We start from the raw sequence: 19,186 nt of genomic DNA on the forward strand, positions 1-19,186 counted from the left end.
GAAAAACAAGGACATCTAATGAAATCTTTATGGTTAATTTATCTTTTAAGCAAGGATGTTGAATGAGATATCATAGAACTTCAACCTGATTCAAACTGAAACTGGAAGGATTCAATTTACCTCCACATTTGATGACAGCCCCTGCCCCAAAAAGCCAAGCCTAAAAGACAGAGTACAGCTTCATAAAAATCAGATTTCAGCCAGTTTTAAAAGGTAAGCTTTCAGAAGAGTAATCACAAGGTCAGCAAGGGAAAACACGTGCTGTAGTGCCTGCAGCCACCTGGATGCATTCCCACCAGACTGCTGCAGGGAAGGTCGCTGCCCTTACCCGGCACTTCCGGCAGCAGAGCCCGTTGCTGCACTGGGAGCCCGCAGTCAGGGTGCAGGTACTGCAGCACTCCCCTCCTTCGCTGGCACACTCCTGAGGAACACACACACACACAGAACGGAATACATGAGAAAAGCACATGAACCCCGAGCTTTTATCACTTCTCAGCACACTACCCAAAGGAATTTTTATTCATTCTTTTAGGGTCCTAGAGGCAGAAAAAGCCATGTAATTGTGGGGCATGAAACTGCTGTCTCCTGTGTAAGATAGAAAATAATTTTTCTAACTTCATATTGTCAGCCATTAAATATGAACATCTTAGCACTGACCAGTGTTTCCATCTAGGAAAATGCTTTCTTTCATGTCTTTGAAGATCTGATTCTGCACAGGCAGCTATCAATATGAATCCTTGGGCACACAGCCTTCACCCTGCTTGTCTTCCTCTAATCATCATTAACAGCAGCAATGTGCAGTACCAATTCTTGGACAAATCTAGTTGCTAATTTAAAATACATTGCACTTACTGCTATTGTCCCACAGTCACATTCCTCTCCGTCTTCCACAAAGCCATTGCCACATTCTGGAGGATCCAAAAGCTGCATGGAAATTCAGAAATCAAAGGGCATGTCTCTTTTAAAGGAATCACTGTCATATTTGCTTTGTGCAACATGGGTTTTAAGCTAGCACTCAAAATTCATTAACCGAAAAACAGAGAGACACAGACTGACACAAGTGAAGTGTACAGAGAACTCCTTAAAATTAATACAGCAATGCTGCCGAGTCACATGGCATCTTCTGTGCATAGATGTCAGCTTTACAGTAAATTCAGTTTGAGCAGAAGTTACAGCAAAAAAACAAAAGGTGTGACAATAGAGGAAAACAAATGTTAAAGATATGACAATTTCATTATCTTCACACCAGTTGCAATTGCTGTTGTTCTGGAGTTCATGTGACAAGGGCTGAAAGGTTAAAGCCTGCACTGTAAGTTGAAAAGTAATAGCCATAAAAAGTGGTTCTTTTGTGTGGCGCAGAAACGCCTGGGAAGGAGAGAGGCCGGGTTTCTTTGTCAGTTTTTGTTGCAGTTGGATTTTTCTTTCCTTTTACCTCTACCACAGTTGGAAATTTCCACAGTTTTCTCTAAGTATATATCACAGGCAGATGTGCACAGGAAGTGTTGCTGATGAGGCTTCCTCCCTTTCCTTTCAGCCTTCCCACTGGACTGTAACTCAAGAGATCAAAACCTATGTATTTGTATACCATAACCTCTTCTAAGGGCCACTTACACACTATTCTTTCCAGTTTATTTTTTTCTGTCTTCCTAAAGCTTTTAAAGGTAGTTCCTCCAAAAGAAAACACTTTTTTTTTTCCCTTTGGACATAAGAAAACATAACAGTAGTTTCTATTACATAAATGAGAAGGCATTTAAGTGTGTCACCAGACTAAAACTTTGCAGATCATCCTCCAATGATCTCCAATTAAACTAGGACCATTCCAAAAATCACTCTGCTCCTGAGCCATCTGCACAAGTGCATCATACATGCTGTAGAGTTTCTCACCGGCTGCTGCCTTTCTGTCAGGAGCCCACAGGATGGAGCATCACCCCACGTACTTCACTATGCCACAAACCACAGCCTGGCACAGGCTGATGTGCTATTATTAGATCCCCTATTGAAATGGAAATTTGACTGCAGCATGCAATGCATATGTAGAATTTAACATAAAATGTATGCAAGCCTTTCGAATTATTAAAGACTTGTTAAAACTCCTTGTTTCCTATGTATTTTTCTAGACAACTTCTTCAAAATCTCTCGGTGTGCTGCACAACAGAGACAAAGCGACAGCAGTAACAGAGCATGCTGCCTTGAAATATTGGGCCAATTTGCTGCAGTACATAGGGACGGCTAAAAAAACCCCCAAACATTAAAAGCAAATTGGATAACCTTTCCCCAAAGTCATATCATTCATCCATTCATTTGAAAAGAGCGTATGTTCAATCTGCTCCAGCAGCCATTGATGTAATTTTTGTAATTTGATGTAATTTTTGATCTAAGAGTGGAGCACTGCCAAACAGTGCACCTTGTCACATCAGCTTTCTTTTATCTCATAATGCATGAAAAACAAAAACAAGTTTGTGTCTCACCACCCTTGCTAGGAAACACTTCTTTGACAGCTTTGTTAATTAGACAGACATCCATTGACAAAATCTTTAAACCAATCCAAACCACAATGCATAAAAGAGACTAAATTGCCCTGGCTTCCACATCTAACTCACATTTCTGTATGCCATCAAAAAAACCCCTAAATTGCTGCCAAACTAAATTGAAAGGAGAGTAATTGGGGTTTTTTCCAACTGACAGATGTGTAAATGAACACAATCACTAAAAAAAACAAGTAAGATACATTACACTATATAAACAATGCACTCGGCAGGTAAATATATCTACCAGTATTTCTCTCCACCTTTAATGAGATGGGAAAAAAAGCAAACTTCTAAAACTCAGGTACATTTTAAATAAGAAATTTTACATCTTATTAATGAACTACGGTGGTTTTTCCAGTTCTAATAAAATACTCTTTCCTCAAAAGAGACCTTTAAGAGACAAGCAGGCTCAGGTTGTTCAGATTTCATGTTTGCTCTTGCCTTCTTTAACTTTTATTGAAATTCTATGGTTTTCAGATGATGCAATTTTTCTCAGGTTCACCAGAAGGAACATGCATCACTCCTGAATTGACTCTCTTCTCTTTTACATCTGTGACCACTTCAGTTATTTACCAGATAAGCCTTTTTCCCACATTGTACTGTCTTTCTGCCTTAGCCTCTTTCCTTTGCTTATTGAAAGATATCCATTAAATACATGTTAACATTAATTATATATGGAAAAGAGTCAAGATCATCATCCTGCCTGCTTAACATTTAACACATGCTTCAGTAAATGGAGCAGGAATATACCAAAATACTGCTGCAAATCCTCCATTGCAGACCTGTTTCAAATACAAAATTGTGTTGTATTTACAATATTCAGAACAAATTGCATGAGGGATGATTCTCAATCAGAGGCTGTGGATATTCTACTGGACATGAAACCACTTTATTAAAAGTTTATTTTAAAGTAATTTCTAAACTACTATGAACTAAAATAATCTACTTACACCCATATTTTATCTGAATAGTTAGTACTTAGAAAGAACCAGAACTGTCAAAACTACAGGTGTTTTTTCCAACATTATAATTTTAATTTTTCTTGCTTTCATCAAAATTAGCAATAGAAAAGAAATAATATTCAACATTAATGTAATGCTTACTTTGGTTGGTTTATTGAAAAGACAGGCTCCACCTCCATTGTTTAAAAATTCATGATACTCTTCAATATCACACTCGGAGAACTTGCTTGGAAGATAGTATCTAACAGAATAAGGTAGAAGGATTACTTTCTCTGGTGTTTTTTACACTGTATTTTCTTTTTCCAAAACAAAAGAAATATAATGTTATACTTTAGAAAAAGAATGAAAGTATGCTGTTCAGAACCAGAGTGACTATCTGTTTGTAAGTCGATCTAATTTGAAAATCCTTCCAGTAAATAATAAGGAAATTTCAACAATGACACAGGGCTCATGGAATGTGAGAGGTCTAGATCATTTCACTAAGTTTTTACATGCCAAAGAGCACAAATCTGATGCAGCAGGTAGTTTGCACAAGTGTGACTTGTTCCACTAACAGGCCTGATCTCAGAAACACATTTATTTCCTCCCATACAAACTGCAGGAGACGAAGTCAGGTAATAGCTTGTTTCTCTCTTAGAGGAAATGGTTCCCCTGACACACAGAATTTTTATATAATAGAGTTATGCCACTTTAAACATGCTTCTAACAAACACCACCTAACACCCTTCAGTTTCTCTCTGTTGTGTGCCCCACTCAGTAAATTTCAACTGAGTACAGAGTGCCCTTGAGGCACAGTGCCCCACCGAAAAACAATGTGATGCAGAAAATCTTTGCATGGATCCTTTCCACAAGGAAATAACTTTTCCCAAGGCAACTGCAGTGATCTTTATATTCAGGTCCATAGTCATGAAAGCATTTATGCTTCAAGGTGATTCTGGAGTCTCAAGGGCTTTCCTCTATCAGTCACCACTGGATATAAAAATATTAGCCAAAATGCTATCCTGCACTGCTGGGAGAGATAGCTTCCAAACCATAATTGGCTTTTTCCATCTGTAATGCTCATGAATTAGGTATAAACACTACAGAGGCTGGGGATTTCACCAAAGTTGAGCAATAAGTTAGGTTAATACAAGGCTTTTTCATGTACCAAATTATTTGAAAGGTTTCAACTTCAGATAAAGAATTTAAAGGCCTTGACATGGAAATTTATAGCTTTAATAAGAATCAAAAATGCCTCTCAGACTGGATTTTTAACTTACTAAAAATCAGAAAAATCCTACCAGGTATGTTTTCAGGTAGAGTAAGGTGAAAAGGGCACACATTCACACTTTCAAAGAGGTTTGAATGAGACATACTTCTTTGCTCAAAATTTTTGTGACTGCAAAGCCCTTGTGAAAATTTGTGGATCCATTCAAAATTAATTAAAAACTGAGCCCTGTCTATATCTAAAACTAGAATACAATATAATTCATATCTAAAACTAGACTACAATGTAATTCATATGCATGATAAAAGACAGGCCTGTAATAAAAAGTGTTAGGGTCAGAATATACTTCAGAAAGCATCAAATTTCATCCAGCAGCAAAAATTTGCTGATTCACAAGTCATTATGTTAAAATCTCTCCAGTGACACTACACATGGATATGAACATACTCAGCCTCCAATGGGGGCAGTTTTTCTACCAATATCACACAAACTGGGCAATAAAAAGTGATGGACATAGATGAAAGATTCCAACAAAAACACTGAAAATGAGACATAACTCAGAAATTTGATTATAGACTTTCAAGAATTAGGGTGTGTCATTGTTTCCACAACTCAATAGCAAACTTGCATGAGAAAATAAGCCACGCCTGGTCCTGCTTCTCTGCACTGACCTGGCTTGACTGTTGAGCCTTGTGCTTTCCAAGTTAAATCAGCATTCACCAAAAATCCTCACATGCCCTTCTCATAAATTCACTTATTCTCACATTTCTTTGAAGGCGTCTCTGAATACTCTAATACTTTACTTTCTGAAAATTGAGTCACCAAAAATATTCTGCTGAACCACAAAAGAGAAAACTTATCACACCTTTCCTTTATGTCACTGTATGAAGAACATGACTTTTCTCTAGTGAAATGTCTTACCCCATATCTCCCATTATGCATCCAGACCACATGTCCTCACACTTACACTCACCTGACAAAAAAAAAGATTAAAACAAAGTTACATCTCAAGTCTTGTGAGTCCAAAATAATACAAATTTTATCATACAAAGCACACTGTACTCAGTTCCATTTCATATTTCCAGACAAGTTGAAAAGAATAATTTGCTGGTTTATTGCACACTTTAGTTTAAGTGTATTAGTGCACCTTGCCAAAATTTTTAGAAACTCTACATGATTCTGTACAATCCTGAGCTTTGAAAATATGTCCTGTTTTTCTTTCCTTCCCCTACAGGAAACTACAGTGTTAGCCTTCAGCACTTGCAAATCATGAGTCAGCTTTCTCATCTTCTCCTGTGTGATGATACTCATTTCCCAAATTTTCAGAGTTAAAAAAAAAAGAATAATTATATTTTTCTATTTTTTCAGTTCTCTTCTTGGACTGCGGTAATGTGATTTTGAAAATCTTCCCTTGAAAACCCCAAACAATAATTCAGACAAAAACAAAGCATGGAATTAAAACACATCAATGAACATAAGGTGGTACGGCAGGTTCTATCAGCTTCTTCCTCTGCTCTCACTCCCTCCCTTCTTCCCTCCCTCCCTTCGTCCCTCCCCTGCCTGCCTCCCTTCCCCATGCAACTCCTTTCTGCCCTGCCAGCTGGAAACACTTTGCTCTAGTCTCAGTCCTCCTCTTTCAAAGCTGTGTCTTGCCTTAATTTCAGTAGAAATGCTTTCCACTTGCACATTCCATAACTTCTCTTACTGTACACAGGAACATCAGTTTATTGCTTCCATTTAAAAGGTACAATTAGAAAGGAAACGAAGCTCTGTCTAACAATTGCCTTCTCCTCTCTCCCTACCAAAACAGTGTCCTGCCCCTCTCAACCATAAAGAAAGGGAAACACCACTATTACAATTTTCACTTTTACCCTGCCTCTACATCCACTCAAAAATATGTGGCTGGCAAATGAATACTGAAAATGTCTGTAGGATAGAGCATGCATCCCACATTTCTGAGTATTTTTTAAAATAGCATTACATAATCTGAAAAAAAACCTTTAAATGCAGATGTATCTCTGCATTTTATATTGTCTTTACAATGCCTGAAAAGAAAATCCACTAATCAATAGAGCAATTTATCTTTTTATATGTAGGCCACATAAGCATGTACAATCAGTGAGTCCACACTCCATTGTCTAAATTGTTTCAAAACCGTATTTTTTATTTTAATCATTTCAAGCTGGGACTTCTCATTACATGGAAGCAGGAAGGCAAGGTGTTTGTTGTGGGCACAATGGTGCAGATTAAAGCATTGCAGACAAGCAGGGATAACTAAGTAGCTGAATACCAAGGTTACAGCAGAGAAATGGTAGCAGCAGGGTAGCAAATACTGGAGATTTGGGTAATCTACAGGAGAAACAGGATTTGGGTCATCTACAAGAGGAAATCAATCAAGGAAAACAGATAAAAAGTTGTATTGTTAAAACTGTTCTACATAACAGTACTGTGGAAGCTCCTCATTATGCCCAGATCTAATAATGTATATTCCCACCCTCGTGTCATAAGATGGCAGCCATTTGGTCTGTGGGTGGGACACTAGTCCCCCTCAAATGTATAGAAGTGGCAGGCACCTTTTTGGTCTATTTTGGATGAAATAGTGACACCAGTGCTGTCAAGCATTATGGGCAGTTGGATACTAGAGCATTCAAATAGAGGAAAATTAGTATGTCAGACCCCTTCTCATGTTACTGCAAGAAATAAAAATATTTCAACATTGTGAGAAACAGAAGGAAAAAATACATGTCAGAAAGACACTGATAAGGTCCTCCAATTTTAAAGATTTTTTTTCTTGAGACAGAGTGGAAAAGCAAATAAAATTACCACTTAGAAGTTTTCTTCTGTCTGAGAAAATGCCAATGTTTTGGGCCAAGGTCTGTGCCAGGGTAACTGCCATTAAGTCTGGCTTTCCAAACTGAAAGAAACAAGAAAGGTAGGAAAAGTAATAAGTAACACATGGGTATCTCAGATTCAAGTGAAATTTTTCTCATGTAAAGGCAAAAAAAAGGCAAAATCAAATACACAGGGTTAGAATTGTCACTTCAGGGTAGCAAGGTGAAAATTAAACACTAGCTTATAGACAAGCTAAATAAGAGAAAGTCTGTTTCTTTCTTGGCATTGTGGCCGGAAATATGAATGACAGGATACTGCAGAATTTGCTTAAAAGCGTATTGGAAGTTTATTGACTTTATTCACTCATCACTCTTCATTGAAGTGTCCCTTCTATAGAGCTGCGCTAAGATTCTACATCAGCAAAAAAACAGTAAAATATTTTGAGGGACATGTCTGCACTGATAAAGCCCATGCAAATAAATTTCCACCACTTTTTGCTCATACCAGTATCCCCACCTACCTCATTCACACCTCCGCCTTTAAGCAAGGAGCAGATTCCACCAGTGTGGGCCACACCACTTCGACTGCTCTGAAATCGACTCCCCCTTTGACAAAAAGAAAAAGAAGTTTACCCTGCTCAGTCCATGACTTTTGCACCTGCCTATTCCAGTATCTATCTTTCTGGTTTCCAAATGAGAAGCTGGCATTTGCAAATGCTGGATGTCACCATTACACTGCAAACTATGCAAAATCAAATGGGAAAAACAGATAACCACTCACAAACCTCACACAGACAAGTTATCTCCAGAAAACTTTTCCTCCTCCTTTCCAGACTACCTAATATAAGAAGAAGGGGAATATTTTTCCAGACGACCTGGCTCTGCCCAGCCTCTTGTTTCCTGACATTTTCTTACATTGTCTTCCGTCGGCACATGGTCCAGGCAGAGTTCAGGAGAGGCCACCATGCTCCCAGCACACGGGACTAGTGAAACGACACATGTCTAATTGGGCAGTGCTGATGTAGTAAAACTCAAGGAGAGATGCATTAGCAGAAGATGCAGAGGAGGTGAAAACTCCCTGGAGCTACAGCCAAACTCATCCAAGGAACAGATGCACTCTAAGGCTAAATCTAATCACCTCTTCAGTGCTGACCACATCAGCATGAATGACAGCCAGTTACCGAGACAAAATATACTCTGCTCCACCTGAGAGTACTGATCCATCTGGCAAATTATTTTTCTCAGGTGAGAAGAGAAAAACATCAAGAAGGATCACAAAGGGCTAACTGTGCTAAAGGTGGAAGCTCATTTGCAACCACTCACACCAGTTCATTTGCACATCACACCAGCTACCCCCACCCCCAAACTCCGCTCACAGACACAATTTCAGAAACTGCTGTTTCTAAACAATCTATGAATGCAATACCACAAACACACATTGTGGCAATAGATGCCACTGTGTGGCAGTGCTAAGGATAGCACTGGAATTAGCACTACAGTGGTATCCAGAATCCCAGCCACAGGCCAGATCAGGCTCTCTTTTGTCCTAGTCAATCCACACATTCACAAGAACCAGACTTCTCCCCCAAAGACTTTACAATGTCACAATAGAAGATATATGAAGGATATGAGAAAACCTCATTCCCATTTAAGAGATGAAGATCTGAGACACAGAGAAACCAAAAACTGCAAGCACCACTTCAAGATCTTACTAGCTTTCTTCAAGGCAGAAATCAGTGGCAGTAATTAAGTACGTGCAAAAATTCTGAGGGTGGATACTGGGCTTGGGTATCCTGGAACCCTTCTGACGCCATGTGAAGTGAGGTGTTTAAGTTAAGTTTAATTCTTACAGGCTCCTAAAACAGTCAGCAGAGAGAAAAAAGGCCTCCAACAGAGATATTCATCTGGCATGTCCAGTGTGGATCAAAAATCTCAGGCACGTATCTCCCCTGTATTTTTTAAAATATATTTTATATCAATCTTATTTTCAAAACAATTAAGGTATTTAGAGAAAATAACACTCCTCTCAGTTTAGTATTCTTATAGTTCAAATGTCTTGGGAGAACAAACTGTTTTGAGGACCTGAAACACTTCAGTAATCCTGCAGCATGCAGGTCATTCAACAAAGTAAAGCAGGCCATAGTGCATTTAAGCAGAAAACCTCATTGGTTTCAAAACCAATGTTCTGCCTTTAAACAATCCATGCTCTACTGCCAAAGAAGCCAACCTCTGAGGTGGAACCATGCATGACTCTTCAGATAGCTGCACTTCTGGAGTAGCAATTGCACAGAATAACAAAGGATTACAGTGCATGCAGCTCAGGCTTAGTATGTTAAAACTAAAATAAGAGTCAAACCTCTAGTTGCACTGGCAGGCAGCTTGTGTATTGATTTTTTTTTCCCACCTCCCCATCCAAAATATTATTTTCTCAATTATTGTCGATTACACACACACAACAGAAAGGAGATGCATTAGCCACTCGTGAGAAGCAACCCCCAAGGAAAGAAAAAACCCCAGTAATAAAATATCACACAAGGTTACGTACGAAAAAAGGTGAACTGCGTCACTTTTCTCTCTGATAAAATCCCTCCTATATTTCATAAACTCACGGAGAGTCACCAAAGGGTTTTCAGATATGGTGAACTTGTTATCAGTAGCCCAGGTTTCCATGGCAACCAATACTATCCTGGTGTTAAGTTGTTCTTTATATATCTAGTACATTAACAGAATGAACAAATATGTCAAATAGAACAAAGGTGAGGTTTACCCCTTTTTTGTAATTGTTTCCATTTTTACATAACTAAATATTTAGCTTATTCTAGCACACTTTACATTCTTGTAGGTAATTTTTTGTCCTTGAAAACTGAAAAACATAAAAACCAAGTGAAACCAAATTTTTTTTGCTAAATTCTTCAATCAGTTCTCTTAGCCTTCTCTTAGCCCACACAGGCAGAGATACATAGAAGAAAAATATGATTTTTGAAAAATTACTACATTCCAAATAGTTCAAAGATTTGAAATTAATGTGTCTTTTATAACAGCAAACTCACCCAATGACACACAAGGGCCCTCTCATGTGGAACAATGATCTATAAAGCCATACTTTTCACTGTGATATACATCTGCAGGAGTATTTCAACTCATGCTGGCTGAATCACAAAAAAAGGGCCATCCTTTCAATGCTGTGTTAACACTCCACACCAAATACTTTCAAGCATTTTCTTCTTCTAGCAATACTTTTCTTTTTCTAATACTTTTCTGTGGTGAGGTGCAAGAGCCAGCCGCTCATCCAATTTAGCATCATAAATATAATCCATATAGTTCACCTCTATGTATGTCCCTATTCTAACTCATTTACTCAAGCGCACTCTTTCTGGAGAAATTTAATGCATTAGAATTTCAGATTGTCCTTTGGATTTGAAGTTGTCAAAACAGGGATCCTGTGCTAGAAATTGTCATATCTGAGGTGCTCTTTAAAACTCAGACTCAAGAGACCAATCCAGCAGGATACTCAGAGGTTTAAAGCCACAAAATAAAACCCCTCTGGTGCTTTATGTTAGACAAAGGCTTTACAGCTGAATGATATTGGTTCTAGATGAAAATTTGTAATCTTCACATACATTGCTATTGTTATGCCATGAACTGATAACTCCTGTATCTATCGTCAGGAGAATCTTATGACTCATCTCACACGTAAAAGAATATATAGCTGAGTGATACTTACTAAATCTGCCATGTTCACTACTGATTTAGCATAGCTGTTGGTATGGCCAACTGACAAGCGGTGCTTTTTACACTGTGAAACAAGCACAGATCAGTAACAGGTACAGATTTCAGAAAAACAAGGTCCATTTCCAAAACAACATGAAGTAAAAAGCAATTATATCAACAATAAAGCCCCTGTGCAAGGTTTTGTCTCTTGTGCTGAGTGTAATGTTAACAACCAACAGTAGTAGAAAATAGCTCAGAAATGCACATTACTGATATACTTTACAACAGCTGTTGTGAGGATGTATGAATTCCTCTTTAGAAAGTACCCTAGGATCATTACTGCAAAATGATATAAGAACAGGAACATTCTGTTACTCTCTTCATTATTATTATTATTGTTGGCAATTTTAAAATTAATCACAAATGCCAATGCAGAAATTAGCAACAAAAACTTCCATAGTTGAGACTCCTTAAGACGTGTTATCCCAGAAGTCCCTGCATCCATATTTTAATCTATCAGACTCCCTTTTTGTTAAATTTTCTTTCTTAAGCTGTTTTCTGGTTTTTTTCTTCTATAGTTTCATACTCCTATAATGCCACAGTAACTGGTTCAAACCACTTCAGCAATCAGACTCCAATGGCTCATTTACTGAAATTTGTAATGCAGTGTCATAAAAACGGCACTGGAAATACCTGTCCAGGTACTCCTATTTGCAGAAAAAAAATGAGTTATGAAGAAGCATCAAGGGCATAAAAGTCACAGGTATCTCAGAAAAATTTAAGACAAAGTGTACAAGATTTTCAGAAATGTTTCATCATTTTGTGTGTCATGATGCTTGATTTTGGAATGAAAATTGTCCGTATTTTCTGGAAGTAAAGATCTTTTAGTGGGCAAGAAGTTTCCTACAACTAGGCCATAGGAAAAGCCATCCTTTCAAGCAGGAATGAGGGGGAAAACCACCAAAAACAAGGAAGTTAAGCCCAGAGCAAATGATACTTCCTTCTCACAGGAGGAAATTATTTGGCTTCTTTGATCACTGGCACTTACCTCAGAAAATAAACTCCTAACTGGAATGGTTCTTGCAGTAGCTGTGATTAGATGAAATTAGGAAACATTGTCCTTGAAGAAAATCTGTCTGAACAGATAGGATCTCAAGGGAAAAATTGTGGCTTCAAATTTTTAGGATCAAACAAAGTTACACTGATTTAAGGAATTTTCATCCAATATTATTAGTTTTAATCCAATAATTTATTCCTGTGTTCACCAAACTGAGCTGGTGGAGGAGTACACTGTTTAAGGACAGTGGCACACTCCTTGTACACTCTCATGTCTATTTTTGCCAATTCAGGTGTTGCATGAGGGAATTGCTGCACATACTGAAGAAGTAGACAAGATTCATAGAAATATTTTGATTTTAAAGCCAGAAGGGATCATAAAATCATCTAATGTCACCAGTTGGATGGGCACTACCAAGCTGAATTTTATCCAGTTCTTTCAAGAGCAAATCCATTGTTTGTGTTTGAAGCTACCTTTGAACACTTCAAGTGATGAAGAATTTACCATTTCCTTTGATATTTCCTTCATCAGATGATGAATAAATCATCTTCACTGACATAAATCTGTGCTTTTTCCCATTTGAATGAGTCTGGCTTTTCTTCACTGTTATTATGTCTCTTTCCACTGTGTTAAAAACCCCACTGTATTCTCCCAGAGAAGTTTAAAAAAATAATTTTCTCTACACTGATTGGGATGTATCAAGAAAATCTAATCACTGTCAATATCCCCATTCCACACAGCTGCTGCACAATTGAAATAACTGCACTATGGATTGCTGAGTGTCTGTAACAAAGACAAATGCTCAGGAAAGCTAGAAAGAAAATCATCAACTTAAGTCACATTGACATTATTTACTTTCTGGCCCTTCTTTCTGATACTCAGGCCTAGTTGCATTCTTGGTGAAATTAACTTGCCAGAATTCAAACCAACTTCATCAATGCTTAATGCAACCATAATCTCTTCTGTTGAGGATATACTGAATTTATTCTGGTCTTATAGTGTTGTTTATTGTTATGCTCTCTGGATAAATTAAGATAATTTGAGGCTATTTGTAAGATGTTGAAAGATGTCAGTCTTACCATTAGATGATCATTTACAATCATCAACTCAATGTATTTTGTTTCCTCTTCAATTTTACGTGGAATCTGACGAACCTATGGAGAGAATGTAACTCTGAGAGCTTAACAATACAGAGAGAGTGTAACTGGTAACAAACATCTGCACTTAGTGGCTTCCCCACTTTAACAAACAGGAGATGAAGTCTCTGTTTAGAATATTAACTTTGAAACAAAATAAAGTGAGATAAACTAGCTACTTGTCACTATTGCAACATAAAAAAATTATATAGGTTTTATTATGGGAGTTTCTGGTAAAACTATACTCAAAATGAGCAAAAATATTTTACATTTTTCATTTGCAGTGTAGCAGTATTTAAAAATTTCCTAACTCTTCAGGTAGGCAATGTCCAAGAGCACCCATCAATGTTTAGCTTACATTAGATACCTCCTTTTGTATTAGCTGTACTGATATAAAGATCTCATGCCAAACCAGCAGGAGCAGCAGGACTCCATCTGGACAAATTAACTCAGCAGACATGAAACAAACTACATGGCATATTCCTTATAAACAAGCATATTGGCACTTACCTGCCTTTTCCTTCTTTCGTGTCTTGGCCTTACAACAAAATCCTGTGATGTAGTATTTGTCTGCCAGAATTCTAAGCAGAAAACACAGACAAATACATTGAGTATTTACAAAAATATAGCCCAGCAATTAGTGACCCTGATGCAACATGACAGTAGTATGGCATTCTTCAGCACTTCAGATGCAGCAACAACTCATTTTTTCAAGTTTCCAGCTAGAAGAGAGGCAAGACTACAGATGCTTCCCAGTAACGGGGCTCTTACTAAAAATTCTACTAGTGATAATCTGGGTCTGTTGAAACAGATGATCTGTGGGTGTCATGCTTCAGAAAGCACAGCAGATGTTCTATGCCAAAACCACACCAATACTGGGCATGAAATATTATTAGCATAGTGCTTTCATGGAGTGAATCACATTTTTGGGAATACAGCAGACATTCACAGCAGAGCTCTTGCAATAGCTACCTAAATTAATAAGAAGAGCATGGAAGGCAGAATTAATGCCTTAAGATGATTATATTCACAAAGCAAAATATGTCAGAGTTGGGAGAAACCTTATGAGATTTTGGCAATGCTCACTTACCAACACAATATTCCTCTGTGCTAATCCCTCTGTGTCTTTAACTTCTTAAACCTCTATTCATGAGCATCAAGGAGTTTATTCTTTTGCCAAATCCTTTTCACCAAATCTATTACTAGCCCCTCATGGGAAAAGGACATATTATAAACCAAGCAGAAGACAATACTTGCTCTCACCCTTTCAAATCTCCAAGAAGTGATTTTCCATCTTTAATTTTAGATTCATAGTTCCTGCCTCTCTTTTCCCTATACGAAATAAAGCTCTTTCCTTATCTTGTATAAATGTGCTTGCTATTCGCATAATCCCAAGGAGATCTTGCTTTGATTCATGCAATTAAAATGTTTGCAGTTGCTTAGTTTGTAATAATGTCTTCCTCCTTTTACTGTTTTCCTTCTTTAGTGCTTTCTGCAGCTTTGGACATCCTTTCCCTTTCAAGGAACTGAAAACTTCTTTCAGTGTTCCAGTGATTTTACCAGTCCTGCAGAGAAGTAAATAGTTCTACAGTGTTTATAGAGCACCCCTATAATGCTATAGGATTGATGGAGCTGTGTAAATTAATGCACTTCCAGTTCACATCTTTGTACACAACTTCTGCTTGTTTTACAAATTCCTGACCAGTTCAGTTCTGCTGGTGAGACAGGAAAGTTTCTCACAGCTTCACTTCCATTAATATACATTAATTGTACAATTTCTGCATGAGATTCAAAAATAGGATTCAAAACCATGCTGATAGTATTTGACAGGGCTGCCATATCAGCAAAATCTTAAAACACAAAGCTGAGTTGCCCATCTGCCAAGACGTTGCCAGGCCTAAATGATGATCTTAACCATGAGTGGCAAATTACTAATAAGAAAAACCAGGAAAACAAATCATGACTAACCGGTACTGTCTTGGGTAAATTAGGGACGATAATGTCATTTTGGTATGTGAAGTTTGCAGATATCTTTTCATGGAGCAACTTGGACAATCATAGGCTCTCTGCTTAAAAATGTTTTCATGGTTACACCAATGCACTTGAGGACTTTCTTTACAAAAAAGACCAAAGATAAATTAAATCACACCCAAATTCCTTATTTATTGCTTAAAGACCTGCAGACTGTTGAGCTTACAATGAAGAGAAACTAAATCTTGAAAACCTTTTTACAATGGTTTTGATTATGCTTTACGTATGTGAATCAGTTTAGACAACTGGGTTTCCACCTGTCATTTTTGGTTTATAATATGCATAATGGTAAAAATAACACTTTTCAATCAATAAAATCATAATTTACAGTCCATATATAGGGTCTAAGATAACTTTACCAGCCAATGCAATTATTTTACCCACAACTGGAAGACAATCATCTCTAAGAGAAAAAATGCAGCCATTACCATTAACAGATTAACACACATTTACACTGCCTTATAACTCACAAGATGGATAAATGCACACAGGTTGCATTTCCAGCCAAGGACCCTCAGGCAAAAGAACATGACCAGCAAAATCACAGGGAATGTTGATAGTTGAGAGAGCGTAGCAAATATTTTGATGGGAATATATTACCTTGAAAAATGTAATGAAGATTCACAAAATCATAGAATCATCTTTGTTGGAAAAGATTGATAAAATTGAGTCCTACCATAAATCTAATATGGCCAAGTCCCATTAAACCACATTCATTAGTGTCATATCTACACATTTTTCATTGTGATCCCAAAAGAAAAGGACATCTGTTATGTATTATTTGAAAAACAACACCTTTAATAATATATTGTCATCTAAAATCATGTCAGGGCACTGTAGATCTCAACATAGATTGTCAGAAAAAACAGTCTAGTAAATGCTCTAAGTGTGCCAAGTCATCTGTCCAAGCTTACTTATTTAAAATCCTCATCATTCCTCAGACCATTGCAAAGTACAGTACAATAAATTTTTCTCTGCAACAGCTGGTGGGGTTTTTTTTAATACTCAGGGAGCAAAAGAATATATAAAGTACATTGATATTGAACCATGATATAATTGTGTGTGCTTTTACTATCACTGATACTAAGTAATCCCTATCATTTGAATTTTTTTCCCTTTCTAACACCAGTATTGAAGCTGGATTATTGAAGTTGGTGATCTCTCCAGTTCATTCCTAATGCAGTGGAAATGTTGAATGGAAATCTCACCTTACACACACACCCTTCTAAAAAGATAAGAGAAAAATCTTGGCTTCACGGAAAATCTCCTTAGGCCAGTCAAACTGATAAATTATGAGAGTAGTTATGATGACATATGCCAGCACAGTGCTTGCTACTGCTCATAATAATTTTGTTGTAGTACTTTCAAAAAATCAATCACAACAATACTATTAGCAATTAATTGCAAGTATTATTCAAAGAAAAAGAAGTCAAGTCAAGACAGTAGTCAGACCTCTCCAGACTAGCAGGAAGAAGCAGAGATACTGGTGGAGCTCTTATCCTCTGGAGATGTGACTATGCATGGAGGATGACTTACAGACAGATATAAATTGAATAATCACAGACAAAGAAAAATGGTGGGTTTCCTAATGAGGATATAATATTATACATGTACTGTAATTTTCACTACAAACATCAGAAACACCTTTTCAAACAATTTTACAAAAACAAGTATGGACATGTGGGAGAGTAGACTGTGAATTAAAGTCTATTTCTCCATACGTGGGATCCTAAACATAAAGTGATGGAATAGTAGCACCCTGTATCTCTTATCCACATTACAAATACTTGCATAACTGAGAGGACTAGCACTCTGCAACTGCATTTCCTTTTTAACCTTTTCTACAATGCTGTGATTCTAATTCAATCTAGATGACAATGTTTTCCATTGTGTCACGTGCTGGGTTTGGACAGCAAAGCCAGCAACTATTTATTTGTTATCTATAGTAAAATCAAAACTGTACAAGCATGTCTGGATTTTTATGGGAAAAGAATAAACAAAACAAGACTGTGAAGCCCTAGTTTTTTGAAAATCAAGAAGCTTTGGTGGAGGTGAAACTGGGGCATTTACTTGCAATTCACCCCTTTTCGTAAGTTTAAAAGCAGAAAACAATTTTATTCCAAAATCTTGAAAACATAAAATTTCACTATTAGGAAATCTTACAAAACAGCTTATAGATAGCAAGTACCAACACTAGCAGTGTCTTAGTTTAACAACTAAGATTGTTGTTGAACAGAAGATTTATTTTAAACTCAGTATTAGTTGCATTATTTCCAATCTTTTGAATCATATGTCCTTAAGGAAATGTGATAAATGATGCAGTTTATTATTTGACCTTATGTTCAATAAATTGCTCTCATTACACCACCATCTCTGCAAGCACAGTACCTGTGTCAGGTCCAGGTACATAGGAAGTTTTGTGGCACAGAAGTCAATGGCTTGCACAGAAGTCATGAGCCCTTTGTGCTCATGTCCGTCCATCCCAACACAGCCTTTACCTCGCCTGAGCAATCATCATCACAGGACAGCAGGCACCAAGCTGGGACACTGTTTTTGTTTAGATTCAGACAGATTCCTTCTTCAGAACAGAAATTAAGGCAACTTTGAGCAATTTCCCTTTTCTTTTTTTTTTTTTCTTTTCTCATTTGCTCCCTGAATGATTCTACTTTGCTTAACAACTGGCAACCCTGCACAAACTGTGCTCCAGGGATGGACCCATATGCCTGCAGTGCTCAGCACAGTAAGATCTCAGATCCAATTGTTAGCATAGGACAAATACTTTGTAACAAGATGACCAAACAACTGTAACTCTCCTGAAGAAATTAGTCTGGAGGTGGTTTCTACCAAAATGTCAGTGTGTATGAAGGATAGTGATACTTATCTGGGATATATGTTGCAAAACAGGAAAACACATCTGTAAAACTGGAAAATCCTTGACAGAATAGGGATATGTCATAAATACTGTAATTTTAGCTTCAATTAACAAGCCAACCGCTCAGATGAAAACCCATTTTTTTTAAAAAGTCTTTCTCCCTCCACACACAATATGGGCATTCATCACTTCAAGCACTTGAAACCACTTCTGCCTCCAAATTCCTTTGCACTGAAATGCACGGCCCTCGTCATGGCCAGTACTGTGAAAGATGCCAATAGGACTGGAGGTGAGAGCCGCTGAACAGCAATGACATTCAGCAAGTTCTTGTCTCCCAGGCTTATGCTCACTCCATGGTACTCACGCTGTATCTCAAAACAGGAAAAACCCAGGAAGCGTTATCAACCACCATTAACATGGTGTTTATTTTCATCACCTCTAGGCTACCTCAGTCCTTTCCTCTCTACAACTACTAGCACATAATCCAGCCCACAGACCACATGACCTGTTAAGAGAAACGCACATCAAAACATGAAGGTCTAGGAGAGAGTTCATTCACTGGAGTCAGGGTTTTTTCATCACTTCAGATTCTTTTCCTGTGGTTTCGCTGTTTCAAAATGGGGGGTTTTTCAGTGATTTTTAATTTACTTGGGTAAAAGAAGGTATATATAACAAAACAACATACTCTCAGAAGATGATCTATCAAATATAATCAACAAATTTGGCCTAAGACTAAAACACTCAATAAGTCATGAATATTAAAAAATCATACCAGATGGCAGGTCGACTGAAGGAAATTCAAACAACTTGGATTTGTAAACAGAGTGGAAATGGAAGTCATCCTGAAATAG

General features: G+C 37.4%; 1 protein-coding gene across 10 annotated transcripts in view; it reads right to left on the reverse strand.

The window, feature by feature from the left end:
- The window catches only part of ADAM22 (ADAM metallopeptidase domain 22), a 131,519-nt gene that overhangs the window by 36,273 nt on the left and 76,060 nt on the right, over positions 1 to 19,186 (reverse strand). For all 10 annotated transcript variants that reach the window (XM_066198032.1, XM_066198022.1, XM_066198014.1 and 7 more), the window contains exons 7-17: positions 19,108 to 19,177; positions 13,943 to 14,013; positions 13,376 to 13,450; positions 11,253 to 11,324; positions 10,074 to 10,240; positions 8,050 to 8,134; positions 7,521 to 7,611; positions 5,619 to 5,670; positions 3,632 to 3,731; positions 853 to 924; positions 329 to 421 (exon numbers count right to left, since the gene is read on the reverse strand). In XM_066198032.1, coding sequence (XP_066054129.1) covers positions 329 to 421; positions 853 to 924; positions 3,632 to 3,731; positions 5,619 to 5,670; positions 7,521 to 7,611; positions 8,050 to 8,134; positions 10,074 to 10,240; positions 11,253 to 11,324; positions 13,376 to 13,450; positions 13,943 to 14,013; positions 19,108 to 19,177 — 948 coding nt within the window. The remainder of the gene's footprint in view (positions 1 to 328; positions 422 to 852; positions 925 to 3,631; positions 3,732 to 5,618; positions 5,671 to 7,520; positions 7,612 to 8,049; positions 8,135 to 10,073; positions 10,241 to 11,252; positions 11,325 to 13,375; positions 13,451 to 13,942; positions 14,014 to 19,107; positions 19,178 to 19,186) is intronic.

Source organism: Chamaea fasciata, unplaced genomic scaffold, assembly GCF_029207755.1.
Source record: "Chamaea fasciata isolate MVZ Bird 193981 ecotype frontalis unplaced genomic scaffold, bChaFas1.0.hap1 SCAF_1, whole genome shotgun sequence".
In the NCBI taxonomy this organism is placed as follows: Eukaryota; Metazoa; Chordata; class Aves; order Passeriformes; family Sylviidae; genus Chamaea; species Chamaea fasciata.